At 51.6% G+C, this 20,389-nt stretch overlaps 1 protein-coding gene across 2 annotated transcripts; it reads left to right on the plus strand.

Moving 5' to 3' along the window:
- The first annotated feature begins 10,405 nt into the window (after nucleotides 1–10,405).
- On the plus strand, nucleotides 10,406–18,550 carry PNP (purine nucleoside phosphorylase). 2 transcript variants are annotated; one of them, XM_072724295.1, is made up of 6 exons: nucleotides 10,406–10,526; nucleotides 12,720–12,889; nucleotides 16,460–16,563; nucleotides 16,766–16,941; nucleotides 17,075–17,265; nucleotides 17,952–18,550. In XM_072724295.1, exons 1-6 carry the CDS (start codon nucleotides 10,516–10,518, stop codon nucleotides 18,167–18,169), a joined length of 870 nt encoding a protein of 289 aa, XP_072580396.1. In that variant the 5' UTR covers nucleotides 10,406–10,515; the 3' UTR covers nucleotides 18,170–18,550. The 2 variants fall into 2 exon arrangements, with proteins under 2 accessions (XP_072580396.1, XP_025847865.1); XM_025992080.2 differs by lacking the exon at nucleotides 10,406–10,526 and adding an exon at nucleotides 12,186–12,452.
- The last annotated feature ends 1,839 nt before the right edge of the window (nucleotides 18,551–20,389 follow it).

The raw sequence follows: 20,389 nt of genomic DNA on the forward strand, positions 1-20,389 counted from the left end.
TGTGGCCTGTGGGCTTTAGTTTGCCAAGCCCTGGCCTAGAGGATGAGCTAAAGGATACAGAGGATGAACTGTAGGTTGGGAGATAAGGGCGGGATGAAGTTCCAGAATGTGATGATGAAGTTCTCGAAGAGGAAATGGGCAGGAGGTCCCAGTAGTTTTCATGACCTTGAATTCCAGCTGACGCAGGGAATCCTCTTCCTGCCTCAGATAGTCTTGGGTTGTCAGTAGAGCACAGATGGGGTCACACCAAGCACGAAAGGGCAGGACTCAGAAAGAAATACCTACGGTCTGCTGGAAGAAGGGCTCCTTACTCATGGATCTGATCTGCTGGAGGGACGGGATATTATTCAAGGGAGGAGAAAGGGATCAGAGGCCAGGCAGTAAGAGCAAAAAATATCCAAGCATCAGAGCTAGGGTGGCCTGAGGAAGTGAGACCATTAAAAGATACAAGCAGCAGCAGCCTTGGGGCTCCTGGGGGCTCACGGTCCAGGCCCTAGCGCCTGATGGGGCTGCTCTTTAGGGGGCTAGGGTGCAGCTTGCCTGGGTTGGGGGGTAGGTAGGATGTGATCATCGCTGTGGTCCTAAAAGTCTGCCAATTTAGGACTCTATGTTAGAGAAGGTCAGGCCTACCAATATGTTTCATAAAATGTATAAGCAGTGTCCACCACACAGAGGAATGTATGTTAGGAGTCCGGAGAGTTCCACTATTAACGGACTTCTAATAGAAGGGGATGCGTAGCTGGAAGAAAATACAGAAGAGAGGAACAGTTTTATGTGTCAGGAGTAAATAGATCATTTTGAAAAATTTATTTACAAAAGGAGCATCCTAGGTTAAAAAAAAAAAAAAAAAAAAGCCTTTGAAGATTTCAGTTGCTTGACATGAGCCGATGACACTGTGTAGCCACTAATAGGGTCTTTGTCCATATTCCATGCCCGGTGCTGAGACTGTTGAGATTATGGGAGGTCGGCATTGTTCTGCAGCCTGCGCGGTTCAAGGCACACGTGGAGACTTCTAGTTTTTGGCTCTGGGTGCCACACCCTAAAGGATAAACCTGGATAAGGCTATGTCAAGAGGACAGTGGCCAAGGAGTGGAGAATACGTCCGTGATGTGCTACATAAGTGTGTTCGCCGCGTAATTCATTGTCCAAACTGGGATGTGTTAGGAGAATGAAAGAGGGCTCTTAAGAAAAATTACCCCCAACCTGGACATCAGGCAGGAGAGTGACTGAGTATCCTTTTCCCAGCGTACTGGGACATTTACCCAAATAAATTTTCGTTTGCCGCGCGGCTTCATTGCAAATTCTGTTTGACGTTACGCGGTATCCCAAGTGGGCCTGCAGAGCCCCTCACCTCCCTCCTCGGCCCTACACGGCCCTACACGGATTCAGATAAGGTACCTACACAGTCAGTTGTGCCTCGTTATCTCCCCAGTGGTCCCAGGCAGAGTCTGTGAGTCTTGTGATCTGAATTTCCCACGTTGAGGTCCTGCTCTACTGGAGTGTTCTCTGTGCCCCGCTGGCCTCAGGACCTCACTTCCTGCTGTTGCTGGGTGAGTACTCAGTCTCTCTTGAAAATGGAAAGATTGGGGCACCTGGCTGGCTCGGATGGTTAAGCATCTGCCTTCACCTCAGGTCATGACCTCCAGGTCCTGAGGTCAAGCTCCATGTCAGGCTCCTGGCTCAGTGGGTAGCCTGCTTCTCCCTCGGCCTGGGCCTCGGCCTCTCCCCCTGCTAATGTGTTCTCTCTCGTTCTCTCTCTCTGTCTGTCTCTCTGTCTCAAATGAATAAATAAGAAAAAAAAACTTTTAAAAAAATGGAAAGATTGCTTTCTGAGGCATACGCTGCTAGGCAGTCTTCTCCTGGAAATCTCGATGGTTTTTTTTTTTTTTTAAGATTTTATTTATTTATTCATGAAAGACAGAGAGAGAGAGAGAGAGAGGCAGAGACACAGGCAGAGGGTAGAAGCAGGCTCCATGCAGGGAGCCCGATGTGGGACTCGATCCTGGGTCTTCAGGATCACGCCCTAGGCTGCAGGCGGCGCTAAACCGCTGAGCCACCCGGGCTTCCCTGGATGGTTTTATGTGTAAAAATTACTGGCCTTCATCCTGCAAAGTCCTGCCTGTCTGGACAATGTTGACCTGGGATGATTTAAAATTTAATTGGCCAACTTGGGGCTCTTTCAAGATTCCTAAATTAATCTGTGCAATCAGTGCAACCCGTGCAATCAAGAAAAGGGTATAAGCCTAAACAGCAACCCAAATGGGAAGGCTATTTTAATTAGCATTTCAAGGCCTCAAAATGTTAATGACTCAAAACCTGCTTCCTTCCAGGACACTAGTTCTAAACCAAGGCAAATGCTCAATTGTCTCAGAGACTTTCTGAACTAGAAGAATCCCCCGCTGCTCCACCCTTCCCTCCAGCTGCTTCAGCCCCTGTTTACCTGTGCACCATCCCTCCCTCCCCGGCCTGCTGAACTTCCCTTCTACGATGATTACCTGGAGCCTCTTCAGGACATACCCCTGTTAAAGGTAAGCCAGGAGACGACATTTTAGGACGCCTGGTGTCTCGTTCTTCTTGGACTAAAACTGAGCCCTGAGCTATTACCAAGGAGTTCCCCAACCCTAAGGAAAGCCCTGTTGGGTTTGCTAGAAAATTCTTGATTGTAGTCCAAATTTATAAGCCAGGATTCTCTGATCTTTATCAGCTCTTTCACATGTTCCTGGTGAAAGACTTGCCAGAGAATGGATGCAAAAAAGGGGACGGACAGATCCTCTATTGGACTTCCCCACAAAAAGGCTTTCGACATGAAAGAAGCCTCAAAATTAGCTAAAAGACCACAAAAAGATTCCTGCTGGTTTCCCCCATGCTATCGACCAGAAAATTTAAAAATCCAAAAATGTGTTCAAAGATCTGATGAATGTGTTTTTTATTATTTTGCAAGATTTGAGAAAAATTTTAAACAATTGTCCGGCATTGAAGAAGTTGACTATTATACTTCCACCCTTTTAAATTCTGCTTTTATTAAAGGTTTGAAAGAGAAACTTGAAACTCAAAACACTGCAACTTAACTGGGCTGCTAAGCAACCAACCCCCTGACCTAGTTAATTATTGCTGGGCAGCTCTTCCAGGCTATTCAAAACGATACAAAAAGGAAACCCACACAAGCCCTAAATATCCAAATATAAGCAACCTAGGTTATGTACCTGCAATTTAAAAAAAAAATTTTTTTTCAATTAAAAAAATTAAACTTTCCTACCGAAACTCTCCAGGCACATCACCCCCTAAGGGATTGCCACTACTGCCAAAAAGCCTGGACATTGGAAGAACTGTCTCAAATTTGAGAGGCTCTGACAGTTTGATTAGCCCCCAAATTTCACTGCATCTTTCCCAGGAAAACAAGCCACATTTCAACATTAGGGCCATTCTCGGCCCCCAAAGGGTTTTTGTTTATTTTTCCACCCTCCAGATTAAAATTTTGGAGGAGATGGATTTCACTGTGGGAAATGAAGTGACCAGAGTCCCTGTAGACACCTAGACAACACTGCTTGTCCTTAACCCCACTGGCCCCCCCTACCCTCTGCCCCAGGGTACTGGAACTACTCAGATGGTAGCAGTTTCTAATATACCTATAACTAGTTTAAAATTATCACCAGTCCTCTTTCAGAGGGACTGAGTCCCTCTTCAAGGGACTCGCCAATTCCTTTTAGTCCTTCAGTGGTAATTCATCTTTTAGGAGATTTCCTTGAGGCCCCTGAGGCACACATATCTTTTTCCCAAAAGAGGAGAATATTTTTACATCTGAACCTGATGAAAAACCTCAGGAAGATTTCTTGGTTACTATCTCTGTGTTCTTTATGGTTTGTTTGTGTTTGTTTTTGGTTTTTTTTAAGATTTCTTTATTTTTAAGTAATCTCTACATTTAGTGTGGGGCTCCAACTTAAAACCCTGAGATGGGGCAGCCTGGGTGGCTCAGCCTTTTAGCGCCGCCTTCAGCCCAGGGCTCGATCCTAGAGACCGGGGATCGAGTCCCGCGTCCGGCTCCCTGCATGAAGCCTGCTTCTCCCTCTGCCTGTGTCTCTGCTTCTGTGTGTGTGTGTGTGTGTGTGTGTGTGTGTGTCTCATGAATAAATAAATAAAACCTTTAAATAAAAAATAAAGACAGCCTTCATGACCTCCCTGCATTGGGTCACCTAAACCGCAAGTTGCTTTTTCCTTTCTGTCCACCAAAGAAAGAGAAGTGCCCTAGGCGTACTTTCTCAGTGCTGTGGGGGTCAACACAGGTCCACGGGATACTAGAGCCAACAGTTAGACCGGGCACTTCCCTCCTTGATGGAGGGCAACTGCAGCTACTGCCAACTTGCCACAATGCATAAAGGGCACCTGGTTAAGTGTCTGCTTTCAGCTCAGGTCATGGTCCCAGGGTCTTGGGACCCTGCCCCACACTGGGCTCCCTGCTCTCAGCCTGGCGCTCCCTGCCCAGCTCCTGCTGCTTGGGCTTGCTCTCTGTCAAGGCAGGAACAGCGATGGGCTCTGTCCTTACCATCTATGTGCCCTGCTCACTAGAAGCTTTGTTAGCTCTCCTCACACTCAGCTCTTACCTATACTGGCAGGGTTACCTACAAAATTCTTTTGCTCCCCACCCACCTATGGTCCCTGCAATGAGACCATCGCCCTTAAATCCTGTCACTCTTCCTCTGACAAGTGATGAAAACTCTCATGACCCTTTAATGCTGCCTAACCAACTCCTAATCCCTTGAATTGCTGAACAGGAAATGCCCCCTCAAGAATGCTGAATTAGGGGCACCTGGGTGGCTCAGTCCACAAAGTGTCCGATTCTTGATTTCTGCTCAGGTTGTGATCTCGGAGTTGTGAGACTGAGCCCCGCGTGGCCTCCACACTCGGCGTGGAGTCTGCTTGTCCCTCTCCCTGTGCTCCTCCCCCCCCACTCACACACACTGTCTCTCTCAAATAAATAAATACAATCCTTAAAAAGAAAAAAAAAAAAAAGAATGCTGAATTAACCTGGTTTACTGACAGATCCTACTTAAAGGATGAAGCCAGTGACTACTGAGCCAGTGATGCTGTAACATCCTTAACTGAAACCCCTGAGGCTACAACCATACCAGAGGCCGCTTCTGCTCAGCAGGCAGGGCTCTCTGGCATGAACTAGAGCCTATTTTCTAGGTAAAGATAAAGCTGCTAACCTTTATACCAATAGTAGATAGGCCTTTGGTGTGCTCATGGAAAGCACTGGTGCCTCTGGAAAGAGGTTTCCTGACTTCTGAACAGAAAACAAAAAATAGTTCTTACAAATTAGATCTTGTATTTATTTATTTACTTATTTATTTATTATTTTAAAGATTTTATTTATTTATTCATGAGAGACACAGAGAGAGAAGCAGAGACACAGGCAGAGGGAGAAGCAGGCTCCCTGAGGGGAAGCGTGATGCGGGACTCGATCCCAGGACTTCTGGGATCATGACCTGAGTCAAAGGCAGATGCTCAACCACTGAGCCACCCAGGTGTCCCTATTTTTTTTTTTTTTAAGATTTTATTTACTTATTTGAGAGAGAGAAAGCATGACCCGGGGTAAGAGGAGGGACACAGGATGAAGCAGGCTCCCGCTGAGCTAGGAGTCCTGTGCTGGGCTTGATCCTAGTACCCTGGGATCATGACCTGAGCTGAAGGTAAACACTTAACCGGCTGAGCCACCCAGGCGTCCCATATTAGATCTTTTTTTTTTTCATATTAGATCTTTTAAATGCTTTCCAAACTGCCCAAATCTTTGGTGATTATTAAAATTCCAGGACATGCTATGGCGAACATAGGAAAAGCAAAGGAAATCATTTGGTTGATACAGCTACTAACTCAGCTGCTTTAAGTCAGCCCCTACCTTATTACTTATTACCTGCAAATTTCCATGTGTCCTGAATTTGCTGATGATCAAAAAGATAAAATAACAGAAGTCCAACCGTTAACTATTTGACAACATAGAAGGAAATGGGCATAACAAGGTTGTAAATTTGACCCCACATGAAATTTATGGAAAGGTCCTAACAATCAGTCCTCTCTCCCTGATTGTCTACGATATAGACATGTCCTGCAATATATACGTGATCTAACACATTAGAATGGTGATAATAGGGGCAGCCCGGGTGGCTCAGCGGTTCACCACCTGCCATCGGCCCAGGGCATAACCCTAGGGTCCTGGAATCGAGTCCTGCATCGGGCTCCCCGCATGGAGCCTGCTTCTCCCTCTGCCTGTGTCTCTGTGTCTCTCATGAATAGATAAATAAAGTCTTTTTAAAAAAATAGAAAAGCCTCCTAAATGGTCATCTCTGCCTACCATAGACCTACAACTAAGAATTTCCAGAAAACTTAACCTATTCCAAGTCACTCTTCGAGACTTAGACCGGAAGCCACCACCTGGTGTAGAGCGCTTTCCCAGGAGTCAGGACCAGACCAGTTATGGATCCTTCTCCTAGAGATAACACTCTGTTTAACCCTTCAGTTTCCCTTCATCACCTAAAGCTCTTTAATTTACTTTAATTGCATTATTGTTTGCCATTTCCCAAAACAAAACACCCCACAGATGCCAATTATTGCAGTGATAAGAGGAAGACAATTAAGCTGGTTGAAATACTTAAATTATTGTCCTCTTGTTGGAATCCTTATGATCTTTGCTCTTTCACACAAAGTTGGGGGGAAAATCTCTCCTTTGGCTAAATAAACATTCCTACTACTGTCGTGACTTCTGGCTCTTAAACTGATGCCACTATTACCCTCCTTTAAATTAGGTTCTTTTCAGGCACCTAGGTGGCTCAGTTGATTAAGTGTCTGCTTTTGGCTTACTTAGGTCATGATCCCAGGGTCCTGGAATAAGTCTTGCATTGGGCTCCTTGCTCAGTGGGGAGTCTGCTTCTCCCTCTGCCCTGCCCCCTGCTCCTGCTTGCGCTCTCTTTCTCTCTCTCAAATAAATAAATAAAATCTTTTTAAAATAGGACAGCCAGGGTGGCTCAGTGGTTTAGCGCCTGCCTTCAGCCCAAGGCCTGATCCTGGAGACCCGGAATCGAGTCCCACGTCAGGCTCCCTGCAGGGAACCTGCTTCTCCCTCTGCCTGTGTTTCTGTCTTTGCCTCTATGAATGAATAAATAAAATCTAGTTTTTTTTTAAAGACTGTGGGACTCGATCCCCAGTCTCCAGGACCACACCCCAGGCTGCAGGCGGCGCTAAACCGCTGCGCCACCAGGGCTGCCCAAAAAATCTTTTTAAAATACTAGTTTCAAAAAAAAAATAAAAATAAAATATTAGTTTTTTTCCTTTCTCTCCCTTAAAGAGATGATTTTCCTGACTTAATGCCTCCTCCCTGTTTTCTCCCTGAGGAAACACAGTCATATAAACATCCTAGAGTCTAGCACAGGTAGGAAATCCTCCCAATTGTTGGATCTGCCACCATCAAGCAACTACAGGCTATGGAAGATACAATACACCTTTGGTCATCCATGGTTACAACCTCTGGTCACTCTTAAACTTCCTAAATCAAACAACCTCTTCTGATTTTACTCACTGTGTTAAAACAGTCTTACTTCCTTGCTTTACCCTAACCCCTGCCCAAGAAATGACCTGGTCAACACCTCTCACGGAAAAACTCACTCTCCCACCCTGTTCTAAACTTCATCAAGAACTACCTGCTGGAAAAAATAAATAAATAAATAAATAATAAATTAATAAATAAAATAAAATAAAACTACCTGCCGCTTACACTTGACTCATAAAAACACATCGGAGCCTAACTGGTTTTCCAATAGACACTTCTGGCCGTGAGTTTTTCTTTTCTTTTCTTTCTTTCTTTTTTTTTTGTAAGATTTTCCTACGCAAAAGGTTCTTTCAACTAAGTTTGCTATCAAAAGAAGCATTTACCCGCTGCTTAAACAAAACAGATTTGATTGTCTCCTGTCTTACCTCCCATACCCACGGTGAGTCTATGGATAATCAGACATGAAAAGGAATATTTACCCTCCCACAGGTTGTATTTTTGTCCATGCCTGTAGGCAACCTTGGACATTTGACTGCCTGGATAATGTAGTTTTTGAATGTTGGTGAAGTCTGAAGCCAATGGCCAGGAAATAATTCTTGAGACCTCTTTGGTGCAAAAAAGGTGCTTTTTTTTAAAGATTTATTTATTGAGGGGGGGGCAGAAGCAGGCTCCACGCAGGAAGCCCAAAGTGGGACTCAATCCCAGGTCTCCAGGATCACACCCCAGGCTGCAGGCGGCGCTAAACCACTGCACCACCGGGGCTGCCCTAAAAAGGCGCTTTTGTGAAAGCAGGGACAGGACCCTTGGGCAGGAAGAGCTGCTACACTGGGGTTGTGAGGAATGGCTGATTCTATACTCAGGAGTCAGGGGAGGTAAGGAAAAAGTGAGATGTCCAAAAGGACTTTGATGTGCTAAGGGAGGCTCTCAGGATGCTGGAGGCCTAGCTATTGTCAAGCTGGATTGTTTTTCCTTCTAGTAAGGCATTAACATGAAGACAGTTGCGAGCTTCCTGGAGGAATGTCCTACTCTCCTTGTCAACGGGCTGCGGGTCAATAAAGACATTTAATTGTTTACCTTCCCTTTGGCCTCTGTTTCCTCAAGGGAAGGGAGAGTGATATTAGGGCTCCAGGAAATTGAATTCTGTTTTTCTGGGAGTTAGGCTATTGATAAGAAGGCTTTTCCTTGTAATAAGACATTGGAAAATGATAGAGACTCCTGTCTTGCGGGACTGTGATCTCTATTAGTTAACCATTTGTTTTTCCCTTCCCTTAGGTTTAGGGCAGCCAATAATGCCTGAGGAATGTCACACATATCCCACCTTGGCGGGGGTGGGGGGGTGGTGGGGGGGTGGGGGGGGGGGTGGGGGGGGTGCAGGGTGTCAGCTTGTGCTTTGTCCTCAGCTTGCCTTCAGCTCCCTCATCGTAGACAGTCAGAGAAGGACAGGACACTGTCTCCTAAAAACTCCAGTTTCTCCACTGTATTTCCCTTGGTCACAGGGATCTCTCCTGCCCTAAATACTCACCACAGAAGCAAGCAAGCTCCATCCTTTATCAATGACCACCCAGGTGACGACTCCTCCAAACAAGAAGACAGTTGTTAGGGACAATCTCAGGACTGTGACCTCCCACAGGGTACAGGATGTATCCTTCATCACAGGATGAAGGAATGGATTTCCTTAGAACTGGGGATCTTTTTTTTCTGGGAGGATCTGCTACAAATGAGGCCACGGTTAGGAATCTGTCCTGGACTGTTAATAAAACGGCCAGGTCCATGGCGAGGGCCATAGAGTGCAATGGTCTCTAGGTTCTCCGGCATGAGTCGTGCTAGGCGGCAGAGGCCTTTGGGCTACTTGCTCCGGGAGTCTGGGTCACCCCGGGACTTCCTGCTGCACCTGGTAACACTTCACAGACAGGCTCAGTGGAAAACCACCGGAGTGCTTAAACTTGCCCTTATTAAAAGGAGTTTCTTTGAGCTCTAGAAGTCGATTTAGCTTTTAAGCTTTCAGACGTTTTCAGTGGAGCCCCCACAGGACGTGGAGCCCATGCAGGATCCGGATTACAAAATTTATTATTGTACTTATGTTCTCCTTTTTTATTATAATCAAATTACTGATGCTCTGTGTTTTTTCGCCGTTGCTTGGCCAAAGGCTTCGCATGACCTTCCGCATCTGTGACCTTTGCCTTCCCTCCTCTGCGGGATGTGGTTTGTAGGAAGGGGTCTTCGAGCCTGGTGGACCCAGATGGCCCGAGGGCGAGCACGAGGGTCAAGGGGGGCAGCACGGGGCGATCCCTGCGGGGGGAGGACGGAGCCCGACGATGCCCGGAGCCCCAGGGCAGCGGGGCCTCGCACCTGCGGCGGGGCTGTGGGCGGCTCCTGGGCACTGGCGGTCCCGGGGCGCAGGTGGACGTCCAGCGGGGACCACGGCCCTGAGCCAGCCCTGAGCCAGCCGTCACCTTGCGAGGCGGCTCGTGTCAGCCTGCGCGGATGCCCCTCCTGGTTTCCCGCCCCTCCTGGTCCCCGGCCCCTCCGGCCCCTCCGCGGGGCGCTCGCTCCGCCGCCCCCGATCTCCCGGGTCTGCGCTCGCTCCCCTCCGCTGTGCACGCTGTGCACGCGGGCGCCGCCTCGGGCTCCGGCTCCGGCTCCGTTTTTCGGCCCCGGCGGCGGTGGCTGCTGTGGCCGCGACTGGGAGCGGGAGCGGGCCTCGGGCTGCAGCGGCGCAGGGGCTTCCGCGGGGGAAGGCGGGGGGGGGGGGGGGGAGGCAGGGGGAGGAAGGAGGGGGAGGGGAAAGGAGGGGGGAGGGAGGGAGAGGAAGCAGGGGGAGGGAGGGAGGGGGAGGAGGAAGGAGGGGGAGGGGAGGAGGCAGGAGGGAGGAGGGAGAAGGAGGGGAGAGGAGGGCGGGGCGGGGCGGGGCGGGGCTCTGGGGCCGGGGCTCTGGGCCCTGCGCCCTGCGGGAACCCCGAGAGCGCGGCGGCGGCACCATGGAGAGCGGGTGAGGCGGCGGCGCGGGGAGCGAGACCGGGGAGGGGGGGGGCGCGGGGGGCGGGGGCGGGTGCGCAGGCGTCGGGGGCGCCTCAGCCCTACCCGGCCCCCCTCCCCTCCCCTTCCCTCCGGGGCCGGGAGCGCCGCCGGGTCTCGCAGGCCGGAGTTCAGGGTCCGCCCCGGCCGCGGAGCCCACTGACACTTACGCTTTTTTTTAAGGAAGTTAAGATCCGGGGCGCCCGCCTGCGGCCCAGGGCGTGACCCCGGGGTCCGGGACCGAGCCCCGCGTCCGCCCCGGGGGGGGCTCCTCCTCGGCCCGGGTCTCCCGCCCGCGTGTCTGACGGGAGGGCGCGGACGGTCTTTAGGAACAAAACGTGCGGTTTTAGGTTTGAGCGCGCGGGAGGGGGCGGAGCGAGGACCGAGCCCCGCGCAGCAGGTCGGGGCGGGGGGGTGGGGGGAGCGCGCAGGGGTGTGGGGGGCTGGGGCCCAAGGAGGACGGCGTTGCTGGCCCGCTGGGTGCCATCTGGGTGACCCCCCGCGGTCCCTCCCCCTGCATGATCCACCCCCCTCCCCCCTCCCTGGACCCTCCATGGTGCCCCCCTCCACACTCCGTGGTCCTCCCTCTGTGGTCCACCCCCCTCCCTGCCCCCCCCACCCTGGTCCCCCCCAGTGGTCTCCCCCTCCCTGACCCCCATCTCTGGTCCCCCCCTGTAGTCCCTCCCCCCGTGGTCACCCCCGTTGCCCCCCCACCCCACCTCTATGGTCCACACCCCCCTCCCTGATCCCCCACTCCGTGGTCCCCACTCACCCCCCTGTGGTCCACACCCCCTCCCTGCCCCCCCATCCTAGTCCCCTCCCAGTGGCCTCCCCCTCCTTGACCCCCCCCGTAGTCCCTACCCCCGTGGCCCCCCCTGTGGTCCACACCCCTTCCCTGCCCCCCCGTGGTCCTTCTCCCCCCCCCCCCGCCCGGTCCCCCCCCAGTTCCCCCCAGCGTGTGGGGTGCGGAGCAGGGGTGGGAGAGGGCGGGGCGCACGTCCTGGCAGGGCCGGGCGGGGCGGGGGTAGGGCAGGGGCGGGGCTGGGCGCCCGGGCTGTGTCGGTGGGGTCAAGGCCCTGGGGCGCCCCCCTCCAGAAGCACCCCCTCCCAGGGCACCCCTGGCACGGGCGGGCCGGGGGGAAGACTTTGAAACAGGTTATTGGCTTGAAAAGATACAACTGAGACTAGAAGCCAGGGTGAGTTGTGCTTTCCTCTAGGCCAGAAATTCCTAAACCTGTTTGTTTTTTAAAGCTGGTTTTTAATCAGAATTACCTAAAACGCTTTTGTGAAAAATAGAGCCTGGGGGCCCTTGGGGGGCTCAGCAGTGGAGCATCTGCCTTCAGCCCAGGGCGTGACCCTGGGCTCCCACCTCCGGCTCCCTGCAGGGAGCCTGCTTCTCCCTCTGCCTGGGTCTCTGCCTCTTTCCATGTCCCTCATGAATAAATAAAATGTTAAAGAAAAAAAGGAAATTGGATTTATCCCTGCTCTCAGGTTAGTCTTAACTACATTTTGAGTATCTTAGTGATGGAAGGGGTAGGAGGATTGCGTTGGGTTTGTCGCTGCCCTAAATAGGTCTTAATCCTTAGACCCACCCTTTCCTCCTTGATTTGATTATTCCACTGTACTCCTCTGTGGGCTCTGGTCCCTTCCTCTCTTGTGCAGAGGTATCAAACCTGCCACTGAGGGCGCCTGGGTGGTTCAGCTGGTTGAGCGGCTGCAGGGGGCGGGGAGTGTGTGTCCTGGGATGAGTCCCGAGTCCTGAGCCGGGGCCCCTGCTCAGCCAGGAGCCTGCTTCTCCCTCTCCCTCTGCCGCCTTCCTGCTTATGGCCCGCGTGCTCGCTCTGTGTCCAACAAACCTGCCAGTGGTAGTAATACAGAAGTAGGGCTGGGGGATGGAAACGTAAGTGTCATTAACTTTTGCAGGACCCTGGAATGCGGAGGGAGTTTCCTGGGGCCTTTGGGTGGGTGTGATGCATGAAAGGGAGTGAGGGGGGGGGCTAGCGCGGCCCCTCCAAGAGCAGCGATGTGGGCCTCGGCAGCTCTGCGGCTAGCTTCGGTGACCCTGGCCACCCGGCACAGTCACCAGGCCTTCGTGCACTGAGGGTCATGAGTCTGCGACGCCCTTGGGAGGGGAGAGAAACTTACTTGGTTTTTCCTCTTCTCCTAGATTTACGTATGAAGACTATCAGAACACCGCCAAGTGGCTTTTGTGCCGCACCAAGCACCGGCCTCAGGTGGCGGTCATCTGTGGGTCCGGGTTGGGAAATCTGGCGGACAGACTGACGGAGGCCCAGAGTTTTGACTACAGCGAGATACCAAACTTCCCCCGTAGTACAGGTATGGCTGGGCCGGGTGGCGCTCGGGCTGCGGGTCCCTGGGACCGAGGGAGGCAGCGCCTGCCCACACACAGGCCGTCCTCTGCAGCCGTTCACTGGGGACAGTGGCTTTGGGGAAGACCAGCCCTCCAGGAGCTGGGGGGACTGCAGAAGGAAACTCCCGCGGGAGTGATTTCACAGTAGACGGGGCGTGTGCGTGGGGGGTACCACGCGGTGACAGGCTTCCGTGCTGCCTTGGTCACGACCCCCAGAAAGCTCCACAGCACCTGGCCCACCTGCTCCCCGCCCCACCACGAGGTTGCCGCATCCACGCCGCCCCTCTCCCCGCTTTCGGCTGCAGATTAGACAGGTACAGTGGTGCCTGCAGCCCTGACAGTCTGGCAAGCCCTGCCCCGCGTCTTTCTGCCCTTTGCAGCCCCCCCTCCCCTGCTCCAGCTCCTGCCCCAGGACAAGGCACCCGCTGGTGCTGAGCAGCAAAAGAACACACGGGCTGCCGTGTTCCTGCTGACAAAAGACACATAATGTGTGACTAGGCGAGACCTGATGCTACTGACCCTTTGGAGGGGGAGAGGAGCAAACGTCTTGGACGCTCCGCAGGTAGCATATCAGCATCCCAGGAGTGGCCGGGACAGGCTAAGGCTCCCCCCGAAAAGAGGCAGGTAGGGGAACCTGGTGTATGCAACACTTGGTCACGGGGCAGGACCTTGAGTCCCACGTTGGGGTGGAGTTTACTTAAAACTGGGGAGAGGCCCTGCCTTCAACTTAGGAGCAAGAAAAACAACCATGTGGGGCAACACCCAAGTCCTCACTGCTAATAGGAGATGGACTTTTGAGCAGGTAAAGTTGCCCCTAGGTGACCCAGCCCCCTGCAGGATGCCGGGGTGTCGAGATCCGCTCCTGCCCGTCCCCCTTTCACGCTGAGAGACTAGACTGGAGTGAAAGCCATAAACGAGGTTGAGTCGGAGCCTGTTACATATAAGAAATCAGATTAGCCCTCCCGGGTTTAGGGGTCCCTTGGGGCGAGCCCCGGAGCAGCCCCGCACTTCCCTTTGCTGCTCTGGGTGTTGGCTCAGTCTTCTCCGTTTCCCGACCTTTTTCTATTTATGGCCTCTGAAAGCGTGCTTTCACCTAGGGTTCGTGAACCTTAAACTAATGACCTTAGCCAGTTCTCGGCCGGGGGTGGGGGTGGACCATGGAAGGCATGAGGGCCAGGTAAAATACGGGCAGAGGTAGTTTATTTGGTTTACTTATTAATTCTCAGATAACTGGCTTCAATTACTTTATTCTGTACACTTCCACCATCCTAACTCCTTTCTCTATAGAGCTAAAACTTTGCACAGTTGTTTTTCAAACACTTTGGAGCAAGATGGGGCGACCAGAGCAGGGAGGTGACAATGGGGATCGGGAAAAGAAATATTAAAGAGAAGGAGGGCCAGGCGCCCAGGTGGCTCAGAGCCATGGACCCTGGTTTCAGCTCAGGTCTGATCTCAAGGTCGTGAGCTACGAGCCCAGTGCCTCCTGGCCGTCGATGCACAGTCTGCCTAAGGCCGATCAATCGATCGAATCTCTAAGAAGAGACAGAGCGAGGGCAAAATTTTCTAAGAGGGATAGCAATGACCCTGGCTTCATTCCATCCTACCCCCCACCCAAGGGCGCCGTACTTCAGTGATTAGTAGATTAACTTTTAAACTTTATCAACTTTTTTTTTTTAAAGATTTTATTTATTTATGGGAAACAGAGAGAGAGGCAGAGACACAGGCAGAGGGAGAAGCAGGCTCCCTGCAGGGAGCCCGACTCGGACTCGATCCCAGGACCCCGGGGTCATGACCTGAGCCAAAGGCAGACGCTCAACCACTGAGCCACCCAGGCGTCCCATAGGGGAATTTTTTTTATAAATTTCTTTTTTTTTTTTTTAATTTTTATTTATTTATGATAGTCACACAGAGAGAGAGAGAGGCAGAGACACCGACACAGGCAGAGGGAGAAGCAGGCTCCACACAGGGAGCCCGATGTGGGACTCGATCCCGGGTCTCCAGGATCACGCCCTAGGCCAAAGGCAGGCGCCAAACCGCTGCGCCACCCAGGGATCCCCCCCTTTTTTTTTTTAAGATTTTATTTATTCATTCATGAGAGACACAGAGAGAGAGAGACAGAGACACAGGCAGAGGGAGAAGCAGGCTCCATGCAGGGAGCCTGACGTGGGACTCGATCCCTGGTCTCCAGGATCACGCCCTGGGCCGAAGGTGGTGCTAAACTGCTGAGCCACCCGGGCTGCCCTAGAAATATATTTTTTTTAGAATAAAGACCTGAGCAGGGAGCCCTATGTGGGACTCCATCCCAGGCCCCCAGCAGACACTTAACCAACAGAGCCACCCGGGTGTCCTTCAACCTATTTTTTTTTTTTTTTTAATACTCAGGGTTTCCTAACTCTCATTTCCGCTGTATTACTGGTAATTTTTTTTTATAAGGTCTTTTGTCTCTGGTCCCTCAACTCTTCCTCTTGATTTTGGTTCCTCTCTCTCACCACCCATTCCCCCGGGGATGGGTGGCCAAGGCCATCAGAGGAGAAATGCCAGATAGGGAGGCGGTAATAGCGGCTATTATGTCTGCGTGGGGAGCGGACCCACACCCCTGCGGGCCCCACCGGGGGCCTGTATTCCCACAGTCGTCCTGTGGGTCCAGACTCAGCACCTTTGCCCGCTGTTCAGTAGCCTCTTTAGGGAGCTAGAATATACCACGAGCTCCCTTTCAAGAGTGAGGAGGCACGTGGTCTAGTGAGGGTAACTGGTAAGAATATACATTGTGAGCGACGTCCGGGGGCTCAGCGGTTTAGCACCACCTTCGGCCCAGGGCGTGACCTGGGGTCCCGGGATGGAGTCCTGTGTCGGACTCCCCACATGGAACCTGCTTCTCCCTCTGCCTGTGTCTCTGCCTCTCTCTCTGTGTCTCTCATGAATAAATAAATACAATCTTTAAGAAAAAAAAATATACATTTTGAGAATCTTAAGTTCTTGGAAAAGTGATCTAGGATGACTACATTCACTGCAACTATTATTGCTCACTTGTTCTGTTTTTACTCACTTTTATTCTCTGTAGTATGGCTTTCTCATTCTTTTCAAGTTTCTTTAAAAAAACCTTTCCTCCTTTCCTTTGATACTTTGTTCACACAGAACATCCATATTTCCATAGCCTCGCTCATAGGATGTACTTACATACTTAGTAGGCTTATGATTGATTTTTTTTTTCTAGCATTTAAAAAAGATTTTATTTATGCATGAGAGGCAGAGGGAGAAGCAGGCCTCGTGCAGGGAGCCCGATGCGGGACTCGATCCCGAGACCCCGGGGTCACGCCCTGAGCCGGAGGCAGGCACTCAACCGCTGAGCCACCCGGGCTGCCCTGATTGATTTATTTCTGCCTCCACCAGATTTCAGCTTTCTGGACGAGATCATGTGTTGCTTGTCTGCATTATACCTCACACGTTGAGCACAATGAGTTGGCTCATAGTGGTGCTCCGTGCACATGTTCCATGAAAGCATCACCCCATTTTTTTCTCCTCTGTTTTGCATCCAGTGCCGGGTCATGCTGGTCGGCTGGTGTTTGGGTTCCTGAATGGCAAAGTCTGCGTGATGATGCAGGGCAGGTTCCACGTGTATGAAGGCTACTCGCTCTCAAAGGTGAATTGGGGGCGTCAGCCTGGAAGGTTGCGGAAGGGGGGCAGAGAGGTCTCAGTCTTGTTTTATCTCTGAGCTACCTGGGCTATGTAGATTTGGGCCCCCTCCTTTTTCTTCTCCCGTGATAGACACCTTGCACAGCCGTGTGGCTGAATTGGTGAGATTTTAAAAAACCCTTTGTGATCTTTTATCGTGTGCCTGTAAGGTGACGTTCCCCGTGAGAGTTTTCTTCCTCATGGGTGTGGACACTCTCGTGGTCACCAATGCAGCCGGAGGACTCAACCGTGAGTTTGAGGTTGGAGATATTATGCTGATCCGTGATCACATCAACCTACCAGGCTTCAGTGGTTGGAACCCCCTTCAAGGGCCCAATGATGAAAGGTGCGTATCTGTCTGTTGAATTGAATTTAACTTCATTATTTTCTTATAGCTGGATAGGGTCTAAGGACGTGGGTGGGAGTTAGGAGAGAGCTCATGTGGTTCCAGTAACCTGATATTGCAATCTGTGCCCTAGGTTCGGAGTCCGTTTCCTTGCCATGTCTGATGCCTATGACCGGGACATGAGGCAGAAGGCTCACAGTACCTGGAAACAGATGGGGGAGCAGAGAGAGCTGAAGGAAGGCACCTATGTGATGGTGACAGGCCCCAGCTATGAGACCGTGGCCGAGTGTTCCCTGTTGCAGCAGCTGGGGGCAGATGCTGTTGGTGAGACGGGGGACACGGCTGGAGGGCTAAGACGGAGGGACCTACCAAACAGGGATGGAAGGGGGTAAAAGATTTGAGACCTAGGTGGCAGTCTGAGAGACTGTCTGACTCAGGGAAGATTGAGTTAAACTGTTCTGGGGTTTTTTTTAAAAAAAGATTTTATCTATTTATTCATGAGAGAGAGACAGAGAGAGGCAGAGACACAGGCAGAGGGAGAAGCAGGCTCCCTGCGGGGGGGGGGGGGGGGGGGTGTGCAAAGCAGGGCTTGATCCCGGGACTCCGGGGTCATGCCCTGGGCCAGAGGCTGACACTCAACCGCTGAGCCCCCCCGGGCCTCCCTCCATGACTGTTTCTAAAGATTATCCTAAAAAACATATATTATTAATAGCCACTCTCTGTACCTGGAAGATGGAACTGCATCATTAGAACTGACTTTGAAATGACCAGAAACAGGTCTAGAAATAACGGTAACGTTTGTAAGAAGTGTGTAAGGCCCTCCAGGCCCTCCGAGGCCCCACACTTGCTTAAGCAATACAGAGAAACCTAAGCTGGGCAGGAAACGAGCCGCTTCTGTGGAGGACTTTTTTGAGCCGTTAAATGGCCAGTGGGGTCACGAGTGGAGATGAGGCCAAAAGCTGAAGAGTCGTTCGAGGATCCTGACGGTGGTTTCCCTTTCTCCTCATCAGGCATGAGCACGGTGCCAGAAGTCATAGTCGCGAGGCACTGTGGACTCCGGGTGTTTGGCTTTTCTCTCATCACTAACAAAGTCATCCTGGATTATGAAACCCGGGAGAGGGTGAATCATGAGGAAGTGCTAGAGGCGGGGAAACAAGCTGCACGAAAACTGGAACAGTTTGTCTCCCTTCTCATGACCAGTATCCCGCCTCCTGGCAAAGCCGGCTAACTGGCCGTGCAGCGCCTGGCCTCCCGCTATGGGATCCAGCGCCTACTACCTACTTGGGCCCTTGCGGGGTCCCGTGCCTCTGTCCTTAAGTAGTAGGAGAAAGGAGAGGAGGATCCCCGTCTTTCGCCCTCCCCGTTGCTGTCACCCCCCCTTCTTCTCTGAGAGCTAGCGCCGAGGCCCGCCTCGCACACGCCCGGGCTGGTGAGCCTGTTGAGCTTGGCGCGGTAGCTACTGCTGCCCTTTAGAGATGTCCTTTCACATTCCCGGGCCCGTGGTGCCCCCTGCAAAGCACCAGAGCCCGCACAAGGGCCGGTCCAGCCCGATACCTCGTGGGCTTTAATATCACTGTATTCCGAGAATAAAAAGAAGGATGAAATGGCATCTTCATTTTTGTGCCGTTTGGGGTGAGACGAGGGGCCCAGGCCCAGGTTGGCGGGAAAGACTGAGGTGACCCGTGTGGTGTGACGGCTTCTGACACTGGCCGCGGGGGGCTGGGAAGAGGTGGTGTCGGAACACATGGAAGAGCGGCCAAGCCAGGGAGGAAACCTCCGGATGTTGGGAGCTGAAGGAGGGGCTGACGTCTGACACCAGAAGGAGGAGGGGAAGCCCACTGTACCCCACCTCACCGTTGCGCCTCTGTCCTCCGTGTCCCCGTCTGCGCTCCCGTGGAACCTGACTTGATTCCCTGACCTCAGCTGTTCCCTGGGTGCCACTGCCTCCTTAAGCCCCGATGGTATTTCCTGTCGGGGTCTGTCCCTCTGGACCCTCACCTCCCCGTAGTTCTCCGCACCCCTCAGCACCCCTCGTTCCTTCTCTCTCTCTCTGCCACCAGCCACCCCCCAGATCAGAGTCCCGCCAGCCCAGGCCAGTCTGGCCCCTTGGCTCTTCCCTCCTCCTCTTTGAGCGCCTCCTTCCCTCCTGTTGCTTCCTCCTGGGTTCTAACCCTCCTCCTCACTTGTCCCTCGAGCCTCCCTGTGACCCCGTTGGGGCATTGCCCTTGGCCCGCTCACTGTGCTGTTACCTGGCTGTTACCTGCGCGGAGCAGTTTGCTGCAGAACCACACCATCTTCGCCTTTTGAGAAAAGATCAAGTTGGATGAGCCACTCACTACGATATGTCAGTTGTCCATTGGAAATTTCGAAAACCTCTCAAATCATCCTTGGTTTGGTAAATGACCTGTCAACCTGAGCCCAGCACAAGGAAAAAAGCTTCTGGAGTGGCCCCTGTCCCCACTCTTTGTTTTGTCATTTGTTTGTACCTCCACCAGCTCTAAAACCCTACGTGGGGGGGGTCTCCGGGGGGCTTAGTGGTTGAGCTTCTGCCTTCAGCCCAGGGGTCCCCCCCGGGGTCCCGGGATCAAGTCTTACGTCGGGTTCCCTGCAGGGAGCCTGTTTCTCCCTCTGCCTGTGTCTGTGCCTCTCTCTCTCTTTATTATTTATGAATAAATAAATAAAATCTTAAATAAATAGAAAAATAGATAAATCCCTATGTGGACCTTTAGGCACTCTGCTAGCATCTGTCATGTGCCCATTAGAGAGCTGGTTTAATAGTATGTGTCCTTTAAATAATATATGGCTTTAACTTGTTCATCTAAGGAGACAGTTTATAAACATTTTTTTAAATCAAGTTAATGAATTCTATAACTCAGCCAAGAAAATGTTAAATTGGGAGTATGGCAATGGTCCTATCAACCGCCCTTCAATCTTGAGACGCATACATGAAACCATTAACTTAATGTAAGCTGGTATAGAACATGTATGAGTTCCACAGAATGGAGCCCAAAGGATAAGCCAGTTGTATATACTGTACCTTGAGGATTGAGTCGTGGGATTCGATCCTGGGGCTCCAGGATCACACCTTGGGCCGAAGGCAGACGCTCAACTGCTGAGCCACCCAGGCATCCCTAAATGTTATTTTATTTTATTTTATTTTATTTTATTTTATTTTATTTTTTTAAACAAAAATGCATTTAGTGCCTTAATTCAAGAGTCTGAAATTTTTTTAATTCTAAGTTAAAGTATGAAAAATGAGATTTACACAAGTGTTTCTTATTATATTCATGTTGGGACTTTAAATATGCCCCCGTGGTGACAGAAAACGAACATTGTTCACAGTAACTACTATAAACTAGGGTGTGATAAGGATAGCAGGTGTAGCACATAATATCTAATCGTAAGTAATGAGTACTCTGCATTCAGGTAGAGTACTAGGTTCAAGGTG

This window comes from Vulpes vulpes, chromosome 10, assembly GCF_048418805.1.
Source record: "Vulpes vulpes isolate BD-2025 chromosome 10, VulVul3, whole genome shotgun sequence".
Lineage (NCBI taxonomy): Eukaryota > Metazoa > Chordata > Mammalia > Carnivora > Canidae > Vulpes > Vulpes vulpes.